The 27,613-nt window shown below is 33.8% G+C and overlaps 2 protein-coding genes across 3 annotated transcripts; one reads left to right on the top strand and one right to left on the bottom strand.

Moving 5' to 3' along the window:
* Positions 1-768: 768 nt before the first annotated feature.
* Positions 769-4,072, top strand: LOC121202977 (zinc finger CCCH domain-containing protein 6). Of its 2 annotated transcripts, XM_041116468.1 has the most exons (5): positions 770-1,476; positions 2,411-2,620; positions 2,724-2,848; positions 2,958-3,316; positions 3,383-4,072. In XM_041116468.1, exons 1-5 carry the CDS (start codon positions 1,417-1,419, stop codon positions 3,838-3,840), a joined length of 1,212 nt encoding a protein of 403 aa, XP_040972402.1. In that variant the 5' UTR covers positions 770-1,416; the 3' UTR covers positions 3,841-4,072. The 2 variants fall into 2 exon arrangements, with proteins under 2 accessions (XP_040972401.1, XP_040972402.1); XM_041116467.1 differs by having other exon boundaries at positions 769-1,476; positions 2,958-4,072.
* Positions 4,073-4,718: 646 nt separating this feature from the next.
* LOC121230916 (uncharacterized) lies at positions 4,719-7,673 on the bottom strand. The gene is made up of 7 exons (XM_041116465.1): positions 7,361-7,673; positions 6,622-7,233; positions 6,247-6,431; positions 5,852-6,090; positions 5,436-5,635; positions 5,063-5,188; positions 4,719-4,965 (listed from the first exon to the last, which is right to left on the bottom strand). Exons 1-7 carry the CDS (start codon positions 7,514-7,516, stop codon positions 4,867-4,869), a joined length of 1,617 nt encoding a protein of 538 aa, XP_040972399.1. The 5' UTR covers positions 7,517-7,673; the 3' UTR covers positions 4,719-4,866.
* Positions 7,674-27,613: the final 19,940 nt, after the last annotated feature.

Genomic DNA, 27,613 nt, shown 5'->3' with positions numbered 1-27,613 from the left:
TGTCTCAACGTCTTTATCGTCCAGAAGTTCCATCTCGGTAAATTTGATAGGATTTGACGAAATTGGAAATTTGTCATATAGTTTCATCATCCTCCTTCCATAACGCCGGGAAATTTTTTCACTGACCTTCTATTTCATATCACTGACGAACATATTCTTATCGAATATCATTCCGATTTTTTGACGAGTTTTAAAAATATAACCAATGGTTGTTTCTAAAATAACACCATCGAAGTAAATTGTTGCAAAAAATTGGTTGTACTTTTTTTTTTGAAATTGCAAAAATAGAAGAAAAAAAAACTTAATTATTTTATTATAATTGTATAAGTTTACTTTTTATTGTTATTTTATTAAAAACTAACTATTTTTTTTAAAAGAAGGAACATTTGGCTATTCTTTAAACCATAACAAACAAAATAAATTGTAATATAAAAAAATAAAATGCCAAAATAATTAGTATTAACCTTCTAAAATATAAGTGAAGAGACTTAATTGCAATTTTCAAATAAGGGAGGGGAGGATATTCAAAAAAAAAAGTCTCTATTTAACTCAAGAACTAATGTGTGAGGTTGAGGGATCAAATCAATCACTTTTTATAATAAAAAATAATAATATAATAATAAAATATTTTTTAAGTTAAAAAAAATATTTTATTAAGAATAATAGAGTGTCTTCTGACACATCAACATATTAAAAAGATAATTTTTTTAAAAGAGAAAAACGATACCGTCGATTAATAGGATGTTGTAACGTGTTGATTTTTCAGTTTTGCGTACAATTAGAATGGAGGAAATAATGAAGTGTTAAGTCCTTTCATCGTTAAACTCAAATTTTCAGAAAACCAAAACTATGCCAAGAACCTCCTCTACTTCTATCCCCACAGCGCGTCCAATACAACTCCACAACCTCCCCCCCCCTGCACGCGTCAAACTAACGCGTGTGGCAGCTTTCACTCAACAGAATCTACAAGTACAGAACCGAAAGCCTCCTAAAACGAAACTAGTACACAAACAAATTTAGGGGAAAAACAAAATTAGATAGGAAAACGGCAAGGCAGCAAAGCAAACCCAGAGGATCTAGGGTTGCCTTGGATCTCTCTGTTTCCAAAGACACATATTTAGGTCTCTCTCTCTTTTTTCAATCCATTACTTCTTTGTTTTTCATGTAAATTAGGGTTTTCGAAACGTGTAAGTTGATGCAAAGGCTGAGAGACTCCTTTGTTTTTGGGACAGTGGTGTCTTGCTCTTAAGGTTTTAACCTTTTTTTTTATCGATCGAAATCGAATTCTAAAATCGGTGATTCTGGGAATTGGACTCTTTTATCAATTTTATCAGAATCGATGATGGAAAAGGCGGATTTTTGAGATTTTTTAATCTTTAATTTATAATATTTATTTTATTTTTGCTATCTGTCAATATGCGAGGACTGCACAAATCAAAAAAGGTTACTTGGGCACCGGATATTAACCTTTGTCAGGTAAGGATTGCTCTTTTAGTTTCGCAATTCCTAAAATTTGAGCTCCGTTTTAGCTGAAATAGAGAAATGGAAATGAGGGTGGAAAATTTTGAAGTTAAATGGACCTTTATTTTCTTAAACCTGTTAACTGTGTTTGAATTTTATTTGAATCTATTTGGTGATTACTAGTTCATTATTAGTCTTCTTGCAAAGCATAACTACGAATGTGCTTTTTCATTTTTGGTGAGGGCATTGTTGTATGAAGCCTTTTAGAGTATGAATGATGGAGTTCTTTCATTCTCTTTCGGTAGTATTTATGGCTAGTTTAGGTTTTACTTAACTGGTTTTATGGGAATAAAAATCAATGGAGTTTGGAAATATGTTATGCAAGTTAGACATAGAATATGAAAGAACAGTAGTAAAAGACTTTGATTTTTAGGTCATTCAGAAATTTCAACGACAATAAATATATAGCTGCAATAAACTTCCCCGGCTCGTCAATTCCTTTCATTTAATGTTCATTTACTGATCTACAGAGAACAAAATAACACATAACTAGGGTACGAAATTGAAATCTCGATCAATGCATGTTAAGTTAATAATGTTTGTTAAGTTCTGAAGTCTTGACTTCAAATTTTTGCTTTTAGTTATCAGAGAAGCTTGTTATTTGTTGTCTTTCCTTTTTCATGTAGGATAATTGTGTCTCTAAAGTGTCTTCAGTATATCCCCTTTTTCCCAAGTCGTCAATAATTTGAAAGAATATATAATTTCTTTTGGAGAAGTTCCAATTGTGACATCTCATTTGTATGTGTACGGTTCCTTACAATATGAAGGGACATCTGCCTTCAGTCCTTAGATTTTCAATTCAAAGTAGAGCCAAGCTGAAATGAGATGTTACTCTTGTCTGATGTGAGATTTCAGTACTAACTGAAAATATAAATGCTTCTATTAACAGATAAGGCTCTTTCTATCAGAGGAATCACCTTTACAAGTTGGGTTGGGAACTCAAGATCACCTCCAAGCAAAAACGTCTTCTATATCACATTTAAATGGGGCAACTGTGGATGACTTTCTGCCTCCTGGCTTTGAAGGATCTTGTTCTACAGATCAAATGCAGATTAACTTGACAGAAATCCTTGTCACTAAATGGAGATGTCCTCTCAGAGTAACAGCTCTAAAGACTTAGTTTTTTGGCCATTTCCATTTTGGTTTGATTTATGATTATTGCTCTTAGCATTTTCATCAACGCTGATTTTGTATTTCCACAGTTTGTATTGGACTTGAATTGGCAAGTGGTTGCCGGAGAGGAAAGTAAAGAGGCAGATGTTCAAAACCAAAGAGAACTGAGAGTACTTGAAGCTGTTTATCCACGCCCATCTGCAATTCCTACTAAGTTTGATACTTCCCTTTTTCTTTTAATTTGAGGGGGGTGGATTTTGTAAGAACTGCTTCCCTTAGAGTTTTAATTTGCCCTGTCCCTAACTTTCCTTCTTATTATGCAGTCCTTCTGTCTCAGCTGACATGGCATACTGTCACTATGATGATAAGCAAACTCCTCAAATACCCATCACTCCCATTGAAGACGAGGATGCGGCAATCGGAACACAATCGAATGTCTTAGCACCGTTCGGTGCCTCCACTAGTTTCCAGCCTCAGTTGTTGGATATTTTACCTCATTTGAATTGCAGTATACCAATTATTTCAAGTGTTCCTACCAATGAGAAACCAACAGCTGCTGCCTTTACAGCAATAAATCAAAGCAATGAAAATGGAAACATGATTGATCCTGACTTGCTCGTCCAAATTCTCAGCAACCCCAAATTGATTGAGAAATTAGTTACAGAGCATGAAGTGGCTTCAGGTGCACAAAGCTTACCTATAACATCAACCAATTTGGTACCATCGTTTGACATGCCTCCATCTGCAGCTTACATCAGTAGAACAGAAAATGGTGGAGCGTTTTACGGCAATTTAAATGGGGTTGGAATTGGAGCCTCAAATATACATGGTTTGGTTCCTGGTGTATGTCCAATTTCACATTCACTTGCAATGGAACTTCCCCAAAAGAAGGATGTAAACTATTACAAGAACTTGATTCAACAGCATGGAGGAGAAAGTCAAGTAGGAGGCCAGAAGTTCAATAACCGATACAATCAACAGTTAAGACCCAGCCAAGAAGTAATAAATAACCCGAGGTCAAGAGATTCGAAGCTGAGGATAATGAAGCCTTGTGTTTACTTTAACAATTCCAGGGGATGCAGGAATGGCGCCAATTGTACGTACCAACATGATACATCCTCCCAGAACAGGGGCAATAGTATTCCCGACGCCCCTAATGCAAAGAGAATGAAAATGGATAGAGATAGGCAGTTGAAAACATACTAGTATGCCTTGTTTTTTCAAGTAGTTCAATTATAGCTTTCACCTTCCTTGATTTTTCCTTTTATTTTTTGCGTCTTCCGTCCACCATTTGATGAATTACTTACCATCACTTGGGGATATATTTTCTGGGACGGCGTTTCTTTTTGGTGGTTTTCTTGTTCTTCCTTGCTTTGATCCAAATTTGATAATGTTAGTCCCCTATATATAACATACATGCAAACGCATCTTCAATTCATTACGTACTGCTTTTATAATTTTATATACAATATATATATTCCTTAAAACTATTTAAAAGATGTTATGCACTTAAATTTATAAATATTATACACCTAAAAATGTTCCAAAATCATATTTTATTTTCAAGTTGCTGCGATAAAAAGCAATTGAGCTGCCCCATAGGCTACATATGAATACCTTAAATGTTCTGTTATAATAGCGGTATATTAATGTGAATGTTGTTGGAGACTACGTTTTTTATTTGAATCTTGGAAGACGACTGTCGAAGAAGGGAACAGCGACAAACCCCCGCAGTATGTTGCATACACAGAATAGGCGAGTAAAGCGATAGAAAGAGGCCCCAATTTCCCCAAGCGGTTAAAAAAACTTTATTAGTTCCAAAATTTAATAACTTTCTTCAATTTGATCTAATATTTTTATCCGTATTAATCTCATAACTTTTCTTAATTTCACAGTGAAATGAGAATACCACATCATGAAAATTTAGTTTGTTTTACATAAAAATTTCATGTGATGAAATAACACAATTTCAAGCATCAGTGCATCACATTATTATTTCAGTAAAAAAAAAAAAAGCGAACAAATTTTGAGACTAAACGTGAAAAGACTAAAAATTCAGAGACTAAAAATTTATACAACCAATGTGCAACAGAACGAAGAAATTGTTTTCTCATTGACGTATCTCTTCGAAATAGTTACAGATGATCCACATGACTAATGGCCAAACCTATTATTATTACCAAAGCAAGAAAACTATAGTATTAAATGATGGTTAACGTTGGAGTGAATGGCTCAGCGATCTTCTCGCTGAACTCTGTTGGGATCACCCATCATATCAATCATCATCTTCTCAGGCGAATCATCCCATGTTGCAAATGTTTTCAAGTCAACCTGTACACACGCAGCTCCCATGCTTAAGCCTTGCAACTCAACATTTACACTTCAGGCGGTTTGAAATTGACTTAAATTTTTAGAGGGTTTTGGTTACCTTTCTTCTTTGCTCAGTAAAAAGTTCTTCTCTTTTCTTGTACGAATCCTGGACTTCCTTTGCAGTCTTACCACCAAGTCCCCATACTTCGACTTCTGCTATCGAAGCTTCTACTGGGAGGAATCCCTGCACCAAATCATTTCAAAGTTCAGTACCGACCTTTCAGACACTCGAGGAAAAACCTCATATCAGTTCCTTTCCATGTTGAAAAAATATAGCAGGTCATGATAGTTAAAATTCTCATGAGGGTTCAGATTAGAAGAGACAAAAGACTAATTGGTAGTATAAACTACACACTGTAGCATCAAATAACAGGTTCATAGGATTCTGCATTTATTAAGAGAACTGGATATTAAAGTTGTATCCTATGCACCTGGTTTGGGATAAGGGAACCAGGTTGGTAAGTTTTGTCCATTGCATGGTGGCGAACGGTTAGTTTTGCAAAATCCTCATCTATAAATATCCTCTCATTTGTAGTGGTTCCTCCAAATGCAATTCCCACTGGCTTTGGATGAGATTCATAAACTCTTCCTGTAGGGTACAAATGACTGTATACATAGTTCTTCTCTTTCCCTGTTAAAATTTTATGATTAATTATATTCACCAAGTCATCCACCGAAAAAGAAAATGGCCCAACAGAAACTTGATTACATAGGCCAGGCAAGGAATGGATCCTAACATCCTCTATGCATGTCCCTTGCCCCCTTCCACAGGCCCCTCCACCCTCCAAGGAATAAAAGACGGACAAAATCTGACCATTGGCATATTTCCTCTTGTTTGATTACATACCTGAAGGTGAAAATACATGGAAGATCGGACTTATAGCATATAGGTTCCCCGAGCTTCCATAGAATGTATCCTTATTTTCGAAACCCTGCTGTGTAAGTGCTCCTATGATCCATTTCCTGGCTTTGTTATTATCCTGATAGGCATCTTCTGAATTAGCAGATATGAGAACAAGTAATGGACCATGATAACCTTCGACATTCGACCAGAATCTGTTCAAGCCTTTTCCATGAGTAGAGGACCTACAAAGTCACAAACAACCGAATAAATACGTAAAATTATTAAGTTACAAACACAGGTTAAAGGAAACCCGGAGAAAAGATGCACTCTTATCTTGAAAAGACTACTAGGAGCATTGACACTTAATGGATCATAACATCAAAGGGGAAATGACAAACCGATAAAGAAGATTTTCATCAGTTCCAACAATATCAGCAGAAAAGCATAACTTCAAAATTTCTTCAGTAATGGTGCTTCTAGGTGCAAGGGAAATCGCCCATGCCCTTCCACGTGTTAAAAGTAAAGCTTGAGATGCGTTTGGAGACATATCTCCTGAAATAGATTCTGAAGATCCTGCTTCATCCTGCAATTCATCAAGCAAAAATACCTAACTAGTGATTCTCACAATTGAATCAATGGATATTCTCATAATAATGGCACATCAAATATGCAAAAGAAAATACATATTAGATGTCAGGTAAACACATACACAAGCAGACACTGAACAACCGAACAATTTTGTTCAGGTCTTACAATGAATTGAAATACAGCACCTCCGCAAGAACCGAGATTTGAAGTCTTCTATTAACATATTGTGTAAGGCAGTCTGAAAGTGTTGGCGCCGTGGTTATTGCCCAATTAAGAAACTTTCCAACGGGAAGTTGAACATCCAAGCCTACTATATCACAATTCCATAAATCAAAGCTGCTATCAACTTCAGCACATGCAACAACAGCAGACAACACCAAATGATTAATAGCAGGCAATAATAGATTCCCTTTCCTTTCAGAAGATTTCAAGGTCCTAACATTCCACAACATAGCCCAACACATCCAAAGAAGAAGAAGCAGATCAGAGGGTACTAAAGACCCATTGATCTTGCAATCAGCAGCATCCGGTTCGAACTCCAAATTCGAAGAAAGCCCCAACTTTTTCACTGCCATAGCAAATATTCTCAACAATATATTAAGAGACATTGATGTAGACATTCTCCCACAGCACTTCATGTAACCACCTAGAAACCCTAACCAATTTATGCCACCTTTTTCAGACAAGAAAAATAAGTCTACAATCGATGATCCCAAGTGATCCAACAACCTAGGGAAAGACTCTGGCTTTTGCTGTGATTCGCAAACTGGGTCTTCGTAACATAAATGAAAACATTGCTGGAACCAATGTAAAAAGAAAAAGAAAAAGAAAAAGAAAAAGAAAAAAGAAAGAAAGGGTATTATCTATTATGAAATGAAGTGAATGGATGAAATTAACGAAGATTGTTGAATAAATTAAGATTACCTGAAGTGCTTGGATGGAGATTGCGTTGGTTTGAGGGTCAGAGAGGTTTGAGAAGGATTTTTGAAGCAAAGGAAGAGCTCCCGTTGAAGCGGCGATGTTTTCCAACTCCCGTTGCTCCGCCGATACCGGCTGCTCCGTCGAAGATGATGCTCCCATTGTTGCAAAAGAAAATAACTCAAAAAGGATTTTTTCTTTTTAATGGGATTGGTTTCTGGGAGATTCAGGATACTTGGAGTGGCTTTTCGTCTCTCCGAAAGGCCATTCAGCGCCAAATAACTCAAAAGGACCTAAAGCGCACCGTTTTTATTCAATCTTTCTGTGAAATGTTCTTACTTTATATGTATAAATATTTTTATTTTTTATGAAAATAATGTAAATATTATAAAAAAGAATAATATTTATTAAGGTCAGCAAATACCATCATTCGAAAGAAAAATTGTGCATGGTATAAAAATACAAAATCTATAATATATTAATTAATTTGTTAGACAAAAATAAAGTGAAGGATACACCGTTAAAATAAAATTACTAAAAAAACATATCTAAATATAAACAACCATTCTCTAGATTTATTCTTAACGGGAAAATGTTTTTTTTTTTACTTTTTTATTAATTTATATTTTTTAATTTTTTAATTTTAATTTATGTTTATTACGTATCATGAGAAGAGTTGTTACTTATTATAATGTGATTGACTGCTAGTATCATGTGATCAATTTTTAATGGTGTTACAGTAAAATACAAAAAATGTGACTAAATCTAAGTTTAAGTATAATTAAATCTTCAAAAAAAAAATATACAAGTGATTAAAGACCTTCCATACTGAGGATTGCAAAATAAGCCTAAGCCATTGTTATTCAACTTTTGCAACTCAAAACCAATTACTTCATTGAATATGTCAAAATGATAATGGTGTTCTTTTCTTATCTAACTTTGTTGGTGTTGTTAACGTCTACTTTCAAAATATTGTTCATTCAAAATTAGGAACACTCAAATCACGTTTTTCACAAAAATGACAACACATCTATAAGCAAACTAGTCCACCATTTTCTCTTAAATTCTGAATGAACATCTTTGTACTTGAAACCAAATTCATGGCATTTAAAATGCTTTGAGATTTTTGTTGCAAAGCTTGGCGTAGTATATCAATAATGCCCATGGTCTCTTTCATCAAATGCAAAATAAAAATGAACTCAAATGATTGAATTAACTTGTATGCAATACTAGCATCCCCTCATTGAGAATAAGTAGATCATTCAACTTTAATATTTTTAAGCACAGAATAAGTTGCATAAAAAATTGTTATAAGACTGCATATAGAATAAAAATGAGAACCTCAATGAGTATCTCTAGCTTGTTTTAAAATTTGATTTGCACTTTTTTCCAGTCCTAAGCTCATTAATAACTAACATGCTTGCAATTTTAGCTTCTTTGGCAGCATGTATTTTTTCATAACATTTGCAAGAGGCATCAACAAAATTGATAATGAAACTTAAATTATTAAAAAACTCATGAACATAATGTACCTTTCTAGATGTAGTAATAAAAGCCAATTGTAGGCAATGAGCTAAACAATGCACATAATAAACTGAAGGAAAATCATTGAGAAATAATGCTTGCAATCCTTTCCATTCCCCGCGCATATTACTAGTCCCATTGTAACCTTAACCACAAATATTCTGAACATCAAGACTATTACGAGAGAGAATAACACATATTTCATTCTTAAGAGTTAATGATGATGTATCTTTAACATAAGTAAGGTCGAAGAAATGCTCCCTAATAAAGCCATCTCTATCAACAAATCTCAAAACAAGAGTCATTTGTTCTCTTTTCGATTCATCACGAGCTTCATTAACAATGATGCAAAATTTTGAGTTTCCAATATCTCTACGAATCTTCTTACAATCAAGTGTCTCATCATAACCTCTAAAAGCACAAGCTTGAAATGCAAGTCATTACATACAATCTATAGAAGTCTTAACTCAAAATCTATTATGCAAACCTTGTTGTAAACTTTATTGATGCATTACTTTGCCAATATGCCCAGATTTCTTCATCAAATCCACACAAGATTTCATGGTATTATTATGTGGTGAACAAGAATCATTCTTAATGTGATTAAGAAATGCACAACTCTTTCCAAAATTAACTTTTTTCTATAACACCTCTAACCCGTATCTATAGCCGAACTAAGGTTAAAGGCGTTACTTGACGAATCGGAACATTTTATGAATAATTCATAAACATCATCATAATCAAACATTACCATAGAGTCCCTTATATAGGTCATCAGACCTTAAACATGCATTAGAAAAGGGTTGGGACTAAACTGAGCTCATACAAAATTTTTCAAAACTTAAACATTTTTCAAAGTTGTACAGGTTACATGCCCGTGTGAACAGGCCGTGTGCCTTACACGGCTTTATACATGCCTGTGTGTCTAGGCCGTGTCAAAACAAGGCATACATACTGACTTGTCCACACAGCCACAAGACACGCCTGCGTACCAGGCTGTGTGAAAATTAGGGAGGCTACTAACTTGGATCACACGACCAGTCACACACCCGTGGGTCTAGCTCGTGGTCAAAATTGACTTGGCCACACGGCCTAGTACACGCCTGTGTGTGCGACAGTGTGGTCTGCCCAAGCTTTTTTTGAAATGGCCCTCGAGCAACACGGCTAAGACACACGCCCGTGTCCCTGCCCGTGTGGGCAAAAATAGGCCATTTACAAGGCCAAAATGTCACCGATTAAGGGTCCTCCCTAAAAGAAACAAATAAGCATCAATTGCATACCAAATGTTCATCTATTTCACAACCAATTTCAATCACAAAACATTCATCATTCATGCCATATCTTTGACAACAAATTAATGCTTGTAATATATACCAAAACATGTCATCCCATAAGTCAAAGTCATACCAAAACATATGATTTCATAATCTCTAATCATATAGTCAAATCATGCCAAAACATTACCAAATTCCATACTAAGCACATTCCAAAAACTTACCAAATTGACCAACTCTCTTGACTATCCAAAACACTTCACATAGATAATATTACATCACATAATTCATACCAAAAACTCATTTATATACACAACTAAAACCAAGCCAAATCACATGGCTAGATATATACACTTCACAATACATATTCAACTACTTCTAGCCTATACAAGCCATACTCCCATATTTACACTTTCAAAATGTACCAAAATAGAGTTGGATAGTGTGGTGATGATCCTCGAAGATCCCCGAGCTCCCGGTAGCTACGATATCTATAAAACAATTGAGAAACACACAAAGTAAGCTTTCAAAAGCTTAGTAAGCCATATACAAATAAACTTATCATTTAAAGCATATAAACAACATAAAATACATATGTTTCATAGCCAAATACTATCACAAATCACATAATTCATATACATTTCTCATATTTTCATTTCATTTGCACATATAGTATATTTTCTCATACTTATATCACATATCAACAATTTCACATGTACTTACCTTTTATTCTCAAATATAGTGTACATTTCAAAGTACCTGAATCGGATACATAATTTATATATTCATTCTTTTCACGGAATACCCGTTGAATTGTTCGGAATCATAAGGATACGCGGATAGCTCAAAAAACTCATACAATTCTGATGTCCCAGACGTGGTCTTATATGTAATCAAATATCAATGCCACTGTCCCATATAAGGTCTTACACGAAATCAAATACGATGCCAATGTCCCAAACGTGGTCTTACACGTAAATACCAAATCGATGCCAACATCCCAGACGTGGTCTTACACAATAATACATATCAGAAATCCTATGTCATGACATATGTATCCTAACTATTCCTAATGTAACATCCTGAATTAGGGCCTAGTCGAAATAGTGGTTTCGGGACCACAAATCCTACGTAAGAAAATTTATTTTTATTGTATTTTTATGGTCTATGATTTCACGGAATGATTTTCTAAAAATTTTGTTCAAAAATTTTGACGTTTGGCCACTCAATTTAGTTAAAAGGACTAAATTGTAAAAAGTGCAAAAATTGAGTTCCACAAGTTAGAAGTGTCCAATTGTTATGAGTTTTTAAATTGGAGGTCGTTAAATGGTAATTATACCATTGGTTAATTGTTGGACAAAAATATACATGAAATGGGTGTAATAAAATATTTTTAAGTTAGGGGTATTTTGGTAATCTAATAATTAAAAGAATTAAAAAGGGAAAATAAGCCAAAATTGGCTATCATCTTCTCCATCCAGCCGAAACTAGCATGGACACCATGGCTAGGGTTTGGTTCAAGCTTCCAATCTCATTTTTAAGTGATCTCGAGCCCCGTTTTTAATGTTCTTTACATTTTTAAAGTCCCGGTAATATGATCTACTCATTTCTACCATTATTTTGAGCTACGGTTTATGTTGAAAAATTTACCCATGAGTGAAATGCTTGTATTTTGATGTCTAATGGTAGAAAATGAGTGTTGGGTGTTAACTAAACGACTTTTACTAAGCAATTTTCAATGAAAACGTTCAAAAGGACTGTTTTGTAAAAGTTGTAAAATGGTATAAAAGGGTGTTATGGTGAGAATTTTAGTTTGATATAGTTATGAAAATGGTTCGGCTATGCCTATAGAATGGGAAATTTAAATAAAAATTACTTTATGGGCCTAAGGGCAAAAGTGTAATTTTGATAAAGTTTAGGGGCAAAAATGCAACTTTAAAAAAATATGATTTTGGGTCAATTTGAATAATTTAAGTCCTAAATAGGCTATATTTGAAATGATAGATCAAGGAAATTGAGATTCGGGCTTAAATCGGGAAAATACTAGTTTTGGACTAAAATGGTAATTTTTCTGTGTCTGTATTCGAGGTAAGTTCGTGTGATTTAATAAGCATATTATTCATGTTATTATTGTTATACATGAAATATACCTTGCTATGATTGTATTGAATTTGATGTTAATGGGCATTTGATGGAAATTGACATTTTAAATGAAATGAATAAGTTTGTATGAAAAGTAGATGATATGTTATTTTTGGTTGTATGGACTAATGCCCAAATAAACATGAAAATGTGTTGAATTGAATGTACATTGCATGATCATCTATGCATATTGATATACTTGATGAAAAGAGAAAATCCCGGTTGAACAAAAAGGGATGTCCGATGGATAAATCATTATTTACATGACATGAGATCCTGCATGTGTTGTAGAAAAGGATTTAGCCCGGACGGGTAATCCGTTGATCTCAATGTAGAAAAGATCTAGCTCGGACGGGTGTTCCTCAAGTGATCGAGCCTCCCAAAGAATATAGGTGCATTAAGGATTTAACTGGATAGGTAATCTAATTAAGGACTGAATTTAGCCTAGACTAGTAATTCAGATCCGAACTTATGAGAGTGTATGTCATTGTAAGGGATTTAACCTGGACTGGTAATCCTGACAACACTCTGTGAGTTATGATACGGGGGATTTAGCCTGGACTGGTAATCCCGTCGTAATGAGTGATGTTCGCGGGAGTGCATACTTGAAATGATCACTTGCATGACTTGACGATAAATGTGATATCCATCGAGATTCCGAGGAATTCAACGGGAATTAATATGAGAAATGGAATGGAAATACTTGAAATGATAAACTCATCTATGCTTAGATGATACTAGTATGATGTAGATGATTTTCATGTTTAGATGAGTGGTTGTGCTAAGAGATAGCACAGATACGTACTCGAAACCCATGAGTATGTGTTTGCATAGCACAGATACGTACTCGAAACCCATGAGTATGTGTTTTCCATGTAAAATGAAATGGACTTGTGATAAGAGTGCAAATGAATAAGTGATATTTATGAGAATAATTTCTATGACAAATTTGTGATGGTTATCATCTTGTTGCACTAAGACAGATTAGTACAATACCAGCGGTCCAACTTTGAAAATCTATCAAAAATAGTGGAAATTGAGTTAAAGGCTGAGTAAAATATGAAATTAAAGTTTATCGAGTCTAGTTTCAGATAAAGGAAACAATGTAAGAAAAGGAATCTCATATGATGAGATATTTGAATTTTTGTGAAACAGGGTCAGAGTGATCTCAGACTCCCCTATCTTAAATTTGGAAAATCATTAAAAATTGTATGAAAATAATCATGGGTTATAAATTACATGCTTAAAATCCTTAATGAGTCTATTTTCAAGGGAAATAGATAGGAGCATCATCCGAGTCACATACTATGAGATAATTAATCTAAAGTGAAGAGAAGTTGGAACTGCCAGACAACGAAACAGAGGTAACTTTAAAGAATAAATTGTACTTATTGATTGGACTTTGAATAAATAGAAAGAATTTTAAAAATAGCATGTTATCACATTGCTTATTATTTTTCATGCGAGCTTACTAAATGTACAGCTTACTCCCTCCTTTCCATTTCCTTAGCATTTTCAGGTCGGCTCAGAGTTGGACATCGTCTGAGGCAACATCACACTATCGAGACATCATCGTTGGAATATTAATATATTTATGCTAGCGATTCCAAGTGAGTGGCATGTATAGGAACTTAGTTTTATGATAGATGTTGTTATGAGTAGCCAAATGCATTGGCTTATAATGATTCATTGTATATAGCCATAGGATATGGCTTATAATGTTTTTGCTTATAAGCCTAATTATCCTTACTATTTGTTAATGCCTTACGATGTGATTATAATTGTTTACTATGAATGAATAGTATAACATATGTGCATGAGAATGCCTTCGGACCATTCCGGGTGGTCATGGCTATGGAATAAACGCGTAAATTGGCATTAAGTTGATAATGATTGAACATGGACGTTTGTTGAATAAGTAGAGATTAATTATTGGGTAATATGTTATGGTTGGTTGCTAAAAATGTGCCTTAGTGAGGCATGCTAAATCATTAAAATGATGCTATGATATGTGTCTTTAAAGTGGTTAAGTTTGTAAAAGATTAAGGCAACAAAAAGGCTTGAAAAATAGCCTAAGTGTTAGCCACACGGGTAGAGACAATGCCATGTGTCTCGGCCGTGTGGAGGACACGGCCTAGCACACGGGCGTGTGGCCTGGCCGTGTGGTTCAATTTGTTTTGTTGGCGTCATAAACAGAGAGTTACACAGCCTGAGGACACGGGCGTGTCCTTGTGTCCACACAGGCGTGTGACCCTATTTCATGAAAATTTTTCTAAGTTTTTCCAAAATTTTCCAAAGTTTTCGATTTAGTCCCAAACCGCCTTTAATGCATGTTTAGAGCCTCGGTAGCTCGTGTAAGGGACATTATGCATGTGATTGAATGTTTTTAATTTAAATGAAATTTTATGGCCTGGTTTTATGAAATGGTGTATGTTTAAGTTCAGAAACTCCTCAACCCTGTCCCGGCATCGGATACGGGTAAGGGGTGTTACACCTAAGGTTTGTACGGGGCTTTTCAGATGTCAGAACTTGTTGATACTTTCTCGGATATCTCATAATCAATGCACATAGCGATTCATCATTGTTTAATAGCATATAAGCATAAATAACCCCTCTCAAACATATTTATTTGTATATTGACTTTACCTTGTATGGATTCGGATAGACGGAACTGGCTAGTCAACAACTTTCGACTTTCCCCGATCTAATTCCGTTTTCTTTAGTTCTTGGTCTATATAAATTCAAATTTAACTCTTTTATTTACCAAATCATTCAAATCAATCCAAAAACACATATTTAGGGCATTTTATAAATTAGCCCTCACATTTTTATATTTTGATAATTTAGTCCCTAATCACAAAAAATCACAAAATACACAAAATTTGCATATACTTATGCTTAGCCGAATATTCATAACACTCATACAAGTCCACATATTTCATTTATTTTACATTTTAGTCCCTCAATTTACAAATTTCACAATTTAGCCTAAATTACTCAAATTCATCAAAAATTCAACGACAAAACTTAGTAATCTAACACATATCTTTAATTTGCTATTATCAAACTTCATAAAGCTCATAGTTTCATCAATGGCATAACTCAAAATCATCAAAAAAAATCAAAAATTAAGACATGGGCTTGATAGTATACAAAGCAACGATCACTAAAACGTAGAAATTATCAAAAATCGAACAAAACACATACCTTAATCCACAATCACAAGTGCCAAACCCTAACTCAATCTTTTTCTTTCTTATTTCTTTGATTTTTAGCAATAGTGGTGAATATAACACCAAATTTATGTTTTTATTTTATTAATATAACATTTATATTCATTTTTCCATTTTAGCCTTGCTATTTTCATTAGAATTCCACGTCCAACTATGTCCATACATTAATTCAATGGTCCATTTAGAACATAAGAACCTCACATTTAAAGGGACATGTCAAATAGCCACTTTAACAAACAACAGGCAACTTTTACATTTTACGCGATTAGGTCCTTTTATCAAATTAAGCACACAAATGATCGAATTTTCATACAAAACTTTCACACATGTCAATTCACATATTTTAAGCATAGAAAATAATATTTAAATATTTTTTTGACTCAAATTTGTGGTCCCAAAACCACTATTCCGACTAGGGTCTAGACGAGACTGTTACATTTTCCAACTTTTAAATTCATTAATAATGAATACGCCCCATGTAACACCCTTAACTTGTCTCCATTGTTGGATTAAGGTTTTAGAGTATTATGATACATAACGAAACAAATGACAACATAAAACCTTTCAAATTTTAATTTAAATACAAAAAATTCAAATGGCATATCATTCATAGTATAATTACATTTACGAACCTTAAATAGAGCTTACGGGGCCTTAAAATAGTTTGGGAACAATCAGGGACAAATTTGAATCAAATTAGAAAAATATGGAAAATTTTGAAAATTTTGGAAGCAGGGGTTACACGACTATGTGGCCAAGCTTTGTGACAAAGCCCAGACCGTGTGGCTTAGAACATGGTCGTGTCGCCAAACTGTGTACCATTCGAAGCATGGGTCACACGGCTGTGTCGCAACTTGTGTGCCCGCCAGTGTAGAAATCGAAATAAGGTCACACGGCCGTGTCCCAGGCAATGTCCTAAACCGTGTGAGTATTCAAAATGAGGTAACACGACCATATCGCCAAGCCGTGTAACTCTCTGTGATAGTGTGGACAAACCTACACCTAAAAATCAAAATCACACATGGCCGTGTAATGTGACCATGTGTGCCGTGTGCCAGCCAATGTGCTTTTAAAATTGCTTCCAAAACAAGGCAAAACAACACCAATTTCCTTAGGTACCAAGCCAAAACCAAATCAGCCATAAACATGCTTTCAAACACATATAATTAAGCCTAAAATATTCCAAATCATTTGACCTAAGTTCCTAACCAATATTCCATCATTTGGCACCACAAATCATACACCAATTTAATCCAATTTCAATTCTAGAGTTCATACCTTACACTTATATCAAACATAGCTATTTAACCATACCATTCACATTCCATTCCACCATATCCTATTTACTTTCAAGAGACATAAACAAAGTGACCAAAAACACATATACCTAGACATTTACAAGCCAAAAACCAATGTCATATATATACAAGTAAGTTAGAAGTGAGTTCAAACCACATCATAATAGCAAAATAGCATAAAAGCCCCTAGTACATGCCATTTATAACCATCACCAAAATAACCAAAACATCTACCAAAATGATGGACAGATAGTGTGTATGTGATCTGATTAGGTTCCAACCGCTCGAGCTTTCTGATGATCTACAAGAAAAGAAAAACAACTCATGCTTAGTAAGCTCGTATAGATCTTAAACGTAAACTTACCAAATAGGTTGAATTTATATAATTCATGCATAGTTCTATTGGCATGCTCATGAGATTATTCATTTCCTAATTACAACACCAATCTCACAAGTTAGTGAGTTCAATAATGAAACATAAAATCTATCCATTTCATGAGACATATGTTTGGAACATTTTCATGTACATTGGAACATTTTCGTGTACATCACATTCATCACACCTCCAATATGTAACATTCATATATTTCAAGTATTTATACAACACTTTCCATTTCACTCATTAAGGTTATGTAACATATCCTGTAATTAAAATTATTCAATCAAGCTTTTATTACCTGTTGAACCAAATGAAACAACGTCGGATACACTAGAACCATGCTCACACAAAGTGTGCCTGTATCTGTAACTGTGACTGTAATGCTCACACAAACTGTGAAATAAGCATGCTCACACAAGCTGTGGGTCAAGATGTAAAGCTACACAATGCTGCTCACACGAGCTGTGGAGAATCCGCAACAAATGTAGGACCTCAGCCATCGGTAGAACATCCAAGACCAGCACTCGAAATTGTATAACACTTAATGACATGTCATTTGTATCCTAAGTATTCACTGGGATCAAACGGGACACATCACATACTCAAATCCTTTATCTTTATTCCATTATATCTTGTCAAATATACATCTGTGAAACTCATAATTCAAACATAATCATTAATTTGATTAACATTATAATTTAATCTAAGTCACTAGTTAACATTTAACAATCAACCAAAGCTATAAAAAGCATAATGTTAATAAAAAATTCAACCAAAATAATAATTAACCAACTTAATCAATATACAAACTTACTTATACAAAAACAATTACGAACACGAACCCAACAACTATTCTGCTACTTTGGCTTTTCCGTGATTTGAGTCTGACTTATTCGTTTCTTGATATAAATAATAATTTTCATTCGATTAAACAATTCAAATAGCTTAAATAATCAATCTTATACTTATAGTCTCTTTTATTATAAATTTACAAAATTACCCCAACATTTTACCCGTTATGCAATTTAGTCCCTAAACCTGTAACTTGCAATTTAACCACATTAAACACCATTCATGCTAGCTGAATTTCCTAGGGGCCCTCTACAGCCTATATTTTTCAAGTTTTTACAAAAATTTCATAAAGTTTTACCATTTAAATAATTTAATCCCTAAACATTAAAATTACTAAAAATAACTTAACAAAATACTTATTTTTAATTATCACACTCATGAATCTATCAACTAAAATCACAAACATATATAAATCATTCATGTTAAGTCCCTGAGCTTTTAACAGTTTCACAAATTAACTCCTGGCTTAGCTAGATTAAGCTAAAACGACTTCAAAAACATAAAAATCATGAAAAATGGTTTACAAAATACTTACATGCACACAAATGTAACTTGGTCAAATGCTTCTTAGGTTTGGCTATGGCTTTTTCGGTTTTAAACAAAAAGAAAAGGAAGAAAAAGATGATAATAATTTTGTCATCTTTTATTTTAATTACCAATTTACCTATTTACAAATTAACCTTTAAAAATAATTAAATTTCATCAAAACCAAACCACGACCATCCACTATCTAATAGTATGGTATATTTACCATTTAGTCCACCAATTCACTTTCCTATAACCATTTAACATATTTAGCTAATTGAAACTAACTTTCATAACTTTTACGATTTAGTTCATTTTACTTAATTGACTATTTAAACATTAATATTTCTTGACCAAATTTTAATATGAATCTAATAAATACTTGTAAATATTAAATAAATAATATTTGCTGACTCAATTGTCAAAATTGTGGTCTCGAACCCACTGTTTCCGACACCACTGAAAACCAGTTGTTACAACTTTCCCCTTTAAAGGAATTATTATCCTCGAAAATCTTACCAGAGAATAGGTTCGGGCATTGCACTTTCGTAGCTTCCTCGACTCCGTGACATTGCCAAAGAACCTTAACTAAAGCTATACGTTTATTTTTCAACTCTTTGATTTCCCAAGCCAAAATTCTAACCAGTTCTTCACCATACGACATGTCAGGCTATAACTCCACATCCACTGGTGAAATCACATGTGAAGGGTCAAGTATGTACTGTCTCAACATTGAAACATGGAAAACATAATGAATTTTCTCCAATTCTGATGATAAAGCTAAACGATAAGCTACTGGCCCAATTCTCTCAATAATTTCATATGGAACAATGAAATGTGTACTAAGCTTTCCTTTTCCAGTGCGATACTTTAAAAAACACTTTGTCGCCAACCTAAAACTCAATGTTTTTTCTTTTCAAATCGGAGTATGATTTCTGACGGTCGGAAGCAGCTTTTAAGTAATCTCGTATCACCTTCACTTTTTCTTTATTTTCACGAATCAAATCGGTACGCAAAAGCTTTTTTTCACTCACCTCAATCCAGTATAATAGAGTTCTACATTTTTGACCATACAAAGCTACATACTGGGCCATTTTAATAGTCGAGTGGTAACTGTTATTATAAGCAAACTCAACAAATGGAGGAAAATTTTCCCAGCTACGTTCGAATTCAAGAATACAACAATGAAGCATATCTTCAAGTATCTGAATCACTTGTTTATACTGGTCGTTTGTCTGTGGATGAAATGGTGTACTAAAATTTAATTTAGAATCTAAAGCTTCGTATAATTTACTCTAGAATCTAGAGGTGAATCATGGATCACGATTAGAAATAATCAACAACGGTACCCCATGTAGTCTAACGATCTTGGAAACATATAGCTCTGCCAATTTCTCAAGTGAAAAATCAGTACACAAAGGAATAAAATGTACAAATTTAGTCAAACAATAACTCAAATTGCTTCTTTCTTTCTTAGAGATAACGGTAACCCTGACACAAAATCCATGGTACCTGATGCTCGGCTTTAATTTGCTGACAAATCAAACATTTCGATATGAATTCAGAGATCTCATGTTTCATACCTAGCCACCAGTACATCTGTTTCAAATCAATGTACATTTTCTTACTACAGGGTGAATCAAGTAATTGCTGCTATGAGCTTCTTGCAAAATCTCTTATTTAACTTTAGAATTCTTCGAAATACATAATTTGTTTCAAAAGTACAAACTATCATCTATACCATATAATTTATTTCAAAAGTACAAACTATCATCTGTACCAATGTGAAATTCTGAATTTGGAAATTTTCCAATCCATTCTCGTTTAGCAACCAATTCAAGATCATTTTTCTGAGCTTTATGAACCTGTTACAGAAACATCAGTTTGACTTTTAATTTAGCCAAAATAAAACTATCATAAACAAGCATCAGACGAGTAATCATAGCTTTCAAAGCAACAAATCAATTTCGACTTAAAGCATCCGCTACGATATTAGTTTTTCCCAGATGATAGTCGGTAATCAAATCATAGTCTTTTAACAGTTCCAACCATCTACGCTGTCACAAATTCAGTTCTTTTTGGGACATCAAATATTTCAAGCTTTTATGTTGGTGAAAACGTGGCATTTTTCTCCATATAGGTAATGTTACCAAATTTTTTAAGACAAACACAATAGCTGCAAGCTCCAAATCATGTGTCTGGTAATTTTTCTCATGTGATTTTAACTGTTGGGAAGTATAAGCTACAACTTTACCTTTTTGCATTAAACACAACCCAAACTGTTAGGCGAAGCATCGCTATAAATCACAAATTCTTTGTTGGACTCTAGCTAAATTAACACAAGGGCTTCAGTTAACATTGCTTTCAACTGATCAAAACTCTATTGACATTTGTCTTACCAGAAAAACTTTACATCTTTCTATCAAAGGTAAAAAAATTATCGAGAAACCTTTAACAAAACGTCTGTAGTACCTGACCAAACCAATAAAACTTTTGATTTCAGTAACATTTTCCAAATGCTTCCTGTCCAAAATAGGTGATATCTTGCTCGGATCTACTCTTATGTTGTCTATCGATGCCTCATGGCCTAAAAATCTGACTTGTCAAAGCCAGAACTTGCGTTTAATAAATTTCACAAATAAATGTTTTTCACGCAAAGTATACAATACAATGCTCAAATGTTGGGCATTCTCAACCTCATCTCTAGAATAAATCAATATATCATCAATGAAAACAACAACACACTTATCTAAATACGGCCGAAATATTTAGTTCAATAGATTCATAAATACAGCAGGTGCATTTGTTAAACCAAACGGCATAACTAAAAATTCATAGCTTCCGTACCTGGTTCTAAAATTTGTTTCGGCACATCTAAATTGTAACACCCATATCTCGTTTTCATTTTCAGGATAAAGTTACGGAGTATTATCGTAAAAATAGAAAATTTTATAACCAATAACAAATAATTTTCAAATTAATTTAATAAATACATAAGAAATTTGAAATGGAATAAATCATGCATTTACGGTAGAGCCTATGTGGCATTAAAAATTACTTTCGAGCAATCAGGCACCAAATCAGAATAAAACAGAACATTTCAGGAAAAACTAAAAAAAATCACCTACAGGGGTCACATGGCCATATGACTGAGTCTAGACTGTGTGGCTCCAAACATGGCTATGTGGTTAACCTACGTGCCCATGTGTGCTCTTATATGCCCGTGTGCATGGGCCGTATAACTCTCTAGCTTGGGTCATACGACCCTGTCTTAGGCCGTGTGCCCGCCTATCTGAACCCTGCACCTAACACATTAGGACCACTTGCCTGTGTGTGACACACGGCCGTGTGACAGCCTGTGTGTACCCAAAAGTGGCCAAAATCATGCTCACTTTTCATCCAATTACATAGGTACCCAAACCAATTCATAACACATAATCAGAAAGCTATAACCACACCTAAATACAAAAAAAATATACCAATTTCAACTAACTAAGACCAAACCCAAGTGTCATATATGAAGATACAAAATAATGCTCATACCCAAACAGTATCATTTCATATCACCCACAACTCAAAACATACATACCAACAAATCTATATCAATCTCATTATACCATACTTAAACATGATACTTACCATTCCTTGGACAAATCAAGCTTAACTTTGAGTTTAATAAGCATACCATATAAGGTTACCATTCCATAACAAGAGACATGCCAAAACACCACTCATAGTTAGAAAACATTACAACATAATCATTTACCCTATTACATGCCATATAACCAAAATGTTTACAAAATCTACCAAAGAGTCCTTGGGATAATGTGATTCTACGAGTCGATCCGATCTCCTGACCACCAAAAAATATGTAATCTACAAACAAAAGAAAAGGCACAAATAAGCTTACTTGAAGCTTAGTAAGTTTGCTAAATTAAACAAAAAGTCTTACCATATTAACGTAATAAATCAAATTATAATATTAAATAACGAAGTTCCTATCCAACACAGCTCATAGTAGGTAAGAATTACCCAATACATTAATTCACAACACATTCTCGGTCATCGCATTAATAAGATCTAATCTCAGGTAATCAGAGGGTATCACTCATTCGAGTTAATTTCAGAGTTTTGACCGGCTTAGGATGTTGCTTACACAAGTTGTAGAGAATCAGCAACAGATGTAGGATCTCACGCCATCGTTACCGTCTGTATCACCAGAACATAGTACCTGCTAAATAATCACTGGCTAACGATACTGCTCACACAAGTTGTAGAGATTCCGCAACACATGCGAGATCTCGACCATCACTGCAATTTGTATTACTGGCTCAAGGCATGATAGTTAATATTCATATTCATTTATCTTGTAATCTCCAACCAATCCATAGTTAAGTATAACATTAAACATAATCATAATAAACATGAAATATATAGATATAATATAGAAATAATGGTACGAACTTACAGGACTAATTTGCAGTAATGACTCAAGTACAGGGTTACTTTACAACCTTTTTTTTCCACAATTTTCAACACGTTCTTGATCTAAAATAATAGTTCCATTAAATTAACTAAATCAATAGAAAAATTAAATTATTTTATGCAATTAAATCCCTTTTGGCATTTTACAAAATTATCCTCAACTTTTCACTTTTATTCAATTTAGTACCTAAGCCCTAAAACATGCAAATTAACCATTTTTTTAAATCCAAGTTTAGCCTAATATTAAATGACGTCAATACAACCCATATTTGCAATTATTTCTTATCTAGTTCTTTTAATTTTATCATTTTAACAATTTAATCCTTAAACATTAAAATCATCAAAAACTACTTTACAAAATAGTCATATCTAACAATCATAATCAATAATCTTTCATAAAATTTCAAGAATGACTCAAACTCAACAACGGTACAACTCAAAACATTTAACATTCTCACAAATTAATCCTTATGATACAAGCTCAAAAACATAAAAATTACTGAAAACGAGCTAAGTTTCACTTATTGATTTAAACTTTAAAATTTCAAGCATGAAAAACCCTAGCTTTAGCTTTTTTGCCGTGGAGAAGATGAATAGAAATGAAGAAAATAAAAATATCACCTTAATTTAGCTTTAAGTTAATATAAAGACCTAGGTTTTTTTGTAAATATTTCAACTTTCTTAATTAAATCTTAATTAATTAATATTAAGCCTAATTAAACTATCCACATATGCATATCATCATTTAAATCCACTAACTTAACTCACATTGGTTAAATTATTCATTTAGCCCCTTTAATTAAATAACTCAATTTTTGCAGCTTTTACAATTCAGTCCTTTTTACTTAATAAACTATCTAAATAATAAAATTTTCTGACTAAAACTTAATACGACCTTAAAGACCTCGTAAATATTAAATAAATAATATTTACGAATTATTACATCGAATTTATGATCTCGAAATAATTATTTTTGACACCACTAAAAATCTAGTTGTTACAACTCTCCCCCTTAGGGTATTTCGTCCCCAAAATTTCTTACCAGTAAATAAATTTGGATATTTTGATCTTATTGAGTCTTCAGATTCCCATGTAACTTCCTCAACCCTGAGATGATTCAATAAAACTTTAACTAACGGTACTCTCTTGTTCTAGAGTTCTTTTATTTCACGTGCCAAGACTCTTATCGACTCTCTAGAATACAATAAGCCTGGCTATATCACAACCTCACAGGGAGTAATCACATGTAAAGGATCTGACCTATACCATCTTAGCATTGAAACATGAAAAACATCAAGTTTCAGAGGTAACGCTAATATGTACACTACAAGGCCAATCCTCTCTGTGATCTCATACAGCCCGATAAACCTCGGACTCAAATTTCCCTTTCTACCAAATCGAAGTACTTTCTTTCATAGTGAAACTTTTAAGAACACTTGATTGCTAACAACAAATTATATATCTCTCATTTTTAAATCAGCATACGATTTCTGACAATCCGATGCTACCTTCAAACAGTCACAAATTATTCGTATCTTATCTTCAATCTCCCAAATTAAATCAGTACTAATCAGCTTAGATTCACTTAACTCTGACCAGTAGAGTAGTGTTCTACATTTTCTTCCGTACAAAGCCTCGAACGGTGTTATTTTGATGTTGGATTGATAGTTTTTATTATACACAAATTCTGCTAACAATAAATACCTTTCCCAACTACCTTCAAACTCAAGTATACATCATTGTAACATATCTTCCAGAATATATATTACCAGTTTTGTTTGGTCATTTGTCTACGGATGATACGTTGTACCAAAATTAAGTTTAGTACCAATAAATTCGTAAAGCTTACCCCAAATTCTCAAGGTGAATCTTGGATCTCTATAAAAAATAATAGATAACGGCACTCCGTGTAATCTGACAATCTTTGATATATATAACTTTGCTAATTTCTCAGGCGAATAATCAATACGGAGTGGGAAAAATGGAGCTGATTTAGTCAATTTATCGACAATAACCCAAATCGAATCATTTTCCTCGATATCAATGGTAATCCTGAAATAAAGGCTATCGTAACTCACTCCCACTTCCACTCAGGGATAGTGACAGAATATAAGAATCCTAATAGTACTTGATGTTCAGCTTTCACCTCTTGGCAAACCAGACATTTAGTTACAAATTAAGAAATATCATGTTTCATTCTTGGCCACCAACACATTCTCTTCAGATCATTGAACATCTTAGTACTACCCGAATGAATAGAGTATGTACTACTATGAGCCTCTAATAAAATGTCTCACTTTAGCTCTAAGTTATTTGGAATGCATAACCTATTACGGAAATCCATTATACCATCAACTTCCATGGTAAATCCGATATTTAGATCATTTTGGATTTACCCTCGTTTAGTTAACAATTTTGGGTCATCATTTTGTAATTTTTGAATTCGCTGCAGAAATAATGGTCTAGCCTTCAATTCCACTATAAGAAAACCATCACTCTTCAGCGACAAATGAACATTCAATGCTCTTAAGGCAAATAATGATTTTCGGCTTAAAGCATCTGCAACAGTATTAGCTTTCCTAGGATAATAGTCAATCACAAGGTTATAATTTTTTAATAGCTCTAGCCACCATCGTTGTCACAAATTCAGCTCATTCTGAGTCATCAAATACTTTAGACTTTTATGATAGGTAAATATGTAACATTATTCACCGTAGAGATAGTGACGTTATATCTTCAAAGTAAAAACAGTACCCACTAGCTCTAAGTCGTTAGTCGGGTAGTTCCTCTCATATGGTTTTAACTGCCGAAAAGCATAAGCTATTACTTTCTCAGCTTGTATTAATACACAACCTAGTCTACTAAGTGACGCATCACTATATACAACAAATTCTTCTTCAATTTTAGGCTACGTTAGTACTGAAGCTTCTGTTAGCATTCTCTTTAGCTGATCAAAACTCTACTAGCATTGATTTGACCAAAAAAATCGCACATTTTTCTATAGCAACTTAGTCGTTGGTGAGGCTATTAAAGAGAAGTTCCTAGCAAAGCGACAATAATAACCTGCTAATCCCAAAAAAATTCATACCTTTGAAACATTTTTGGCCTTCTAGTTAACAATGGCAGAGATCTTACTTGAATCAACATTTATCCCATTTACAGAAACCACGTGTCCAAGAAATCTAACCTCTCGAAGCCAGAACTCACAATTACTAAATTTTTCATGTACAGTTCTCAAATGTTGAGTGTGCTCGGATTCTATTTTAAAGTAAATCAATATATCATCAATAAATACAATCATAAATCTATTCAACTGAGGCTGAAAAACTCAGTTCATCAGATCCATAAAAGTAGCAAGAGAATTAGTTAATCCGAAAGGCATCACCAAAATTGATAGTGACTGTATTGGGTTTGAAATGCAGTCTTCGTTACATCATAGTCTTTTACTCGTATCTAGTAATATCCTAATTTGAGATCTATCTTAAAAACAGGGTTGCATCTTTCAACTGATCAAAAAACTCATCAATACGAGGTAAAGCATATTTGTTCTTTATCATCACTTGGTTTAGTTGTCTGTAATCTATACACAGTCTCAACGAACCAATTTTTTTCACGAACAAAACTAGTGCACCTCAAAGAGTTACACTCGGTCGGATGAAACCTCTATCTAGTAATTCTTGCAACTTTGTTTTAAGCTCTTTCAACTCAGTTGGTGCCATTCTATATGATGGAATTGATACCGATGAAGTCCTGGGTATCAAGCCATAAGAAATTTAACTTCATGTAAAGGTGGCAATTCCACTAACTCCTCAGGAAATACATCTATAAATTTATTAACAACTGGTACCTAATCCAACTTTGACACAGAATCTCGAGTATCTGATATGTAAGCCAGAAATGCCTCACAGCCCTTACGAATCATCTTCCGTCCATAAATAGCTGAAACAACTCTGGTAACACTATTTAACCTACCAGACACAACCGTAATCAATTAACTTGACGGCATCTCAAATCAATTTCTTTCTATTTGTAGTTGACCATAGCATCATGTAACAATAGCCAGTCCATTCCCAGAGTTATATCAAATTCATGGAAAGGTAGTAACATCAGATCGGCAGAAAACTCATAGCCCTGAACTTTCAATGGACACTTACGCATATTAAATCAACTATTACACTCTGACCTAGTGGATTTGTAACTTGAACATCAAACTCAGTTGACTAGACAGACAAACTTTTATCAATTGCTAATGCACTATAGATATACGAATGGGTCGACCCAAGGTCAATCAAAGCACATATAGTAACATCAAAGAGATAAAATATACTAGTAACGACATCAAGCGCGACAAACTCCTCTTTGGCTTGAATGAAAAAAGTTTGTACAGGTGCTCTGATTTCAAATCTAGCAATTATGTCTCTAGTACCACCACAGTTCACACCCACATTGCTACTCTAACCAGGACGTTTGCTCTTCTGCGGTGTAGTCGGGAGTGTTACACTTCGATTATTTTTTTCTTCCGGTATTTTTGGACAGTTTCATACAAA

Source organism: Gossypium hirsutum, chromosome A01 (assembly GCF_007990345.1).
Source record: "Gossypium hirsutum isolate 1008001.06 chromosome A01, Gossypium_hirsutum_v2.1, whole genome shotgun sequence".
Lineage (NCBI taxonomy): Eukaryota > Viridiplantae > Streptophyta > Magnoliopsida > Malvales > Malvaceae > Gossypium > Gossypium hirsutum.
Note: the sequence above shows the minus strand (reverse complement) of the source record. Positions and strands in the feature narration are given on the sequence as shown.

Bases quoted from the DNA above. Each gene is read 5' to 3' on its own strand.
- LOC121230916 (XM_041116465.1), bottom strand. From the start codon at position 7,516: ATGGGAGCATCATCTTCGACGGAGCAGCCGGTATCGGCGGAGCAACGG. The intron at 5,636-5,851 runs GTATGTAATCAA...AAATTTTAACAG, and splicing joins CCATGTATTTTCACCTTCAG to GGAAAGAGAAGAACTATGTA. The intron at 5,189-5,435 runs GTGCATAGGATA...GATTTGGTGCAG, and splicing joins GTTCCCTTATCCCAAACCAG to GGATTCCTCCCAGTAGAAGC.
- LOC121202977 (XM_041116467.1), top strand. From the start codon at position 1,417: ATGCGAGGACTGCACAAATCAAAAAAGGTTACTTGGGCACCGGATATT. The intron at 1,477-2,410 runs GTAAGGATTGCT...TTCTATTAACAG, and splicing joins CGGATATTAACCTTTGTCAG to ATAAGGCTCTTTCTATCAGA. The intron at 2,621-2,723 runs GTAACAGCTCTA...GTATTTCCACAG, and splicing joins AATGGAGATGTCCTCTCAGA to TTTGTATTGGACTTGAATTG.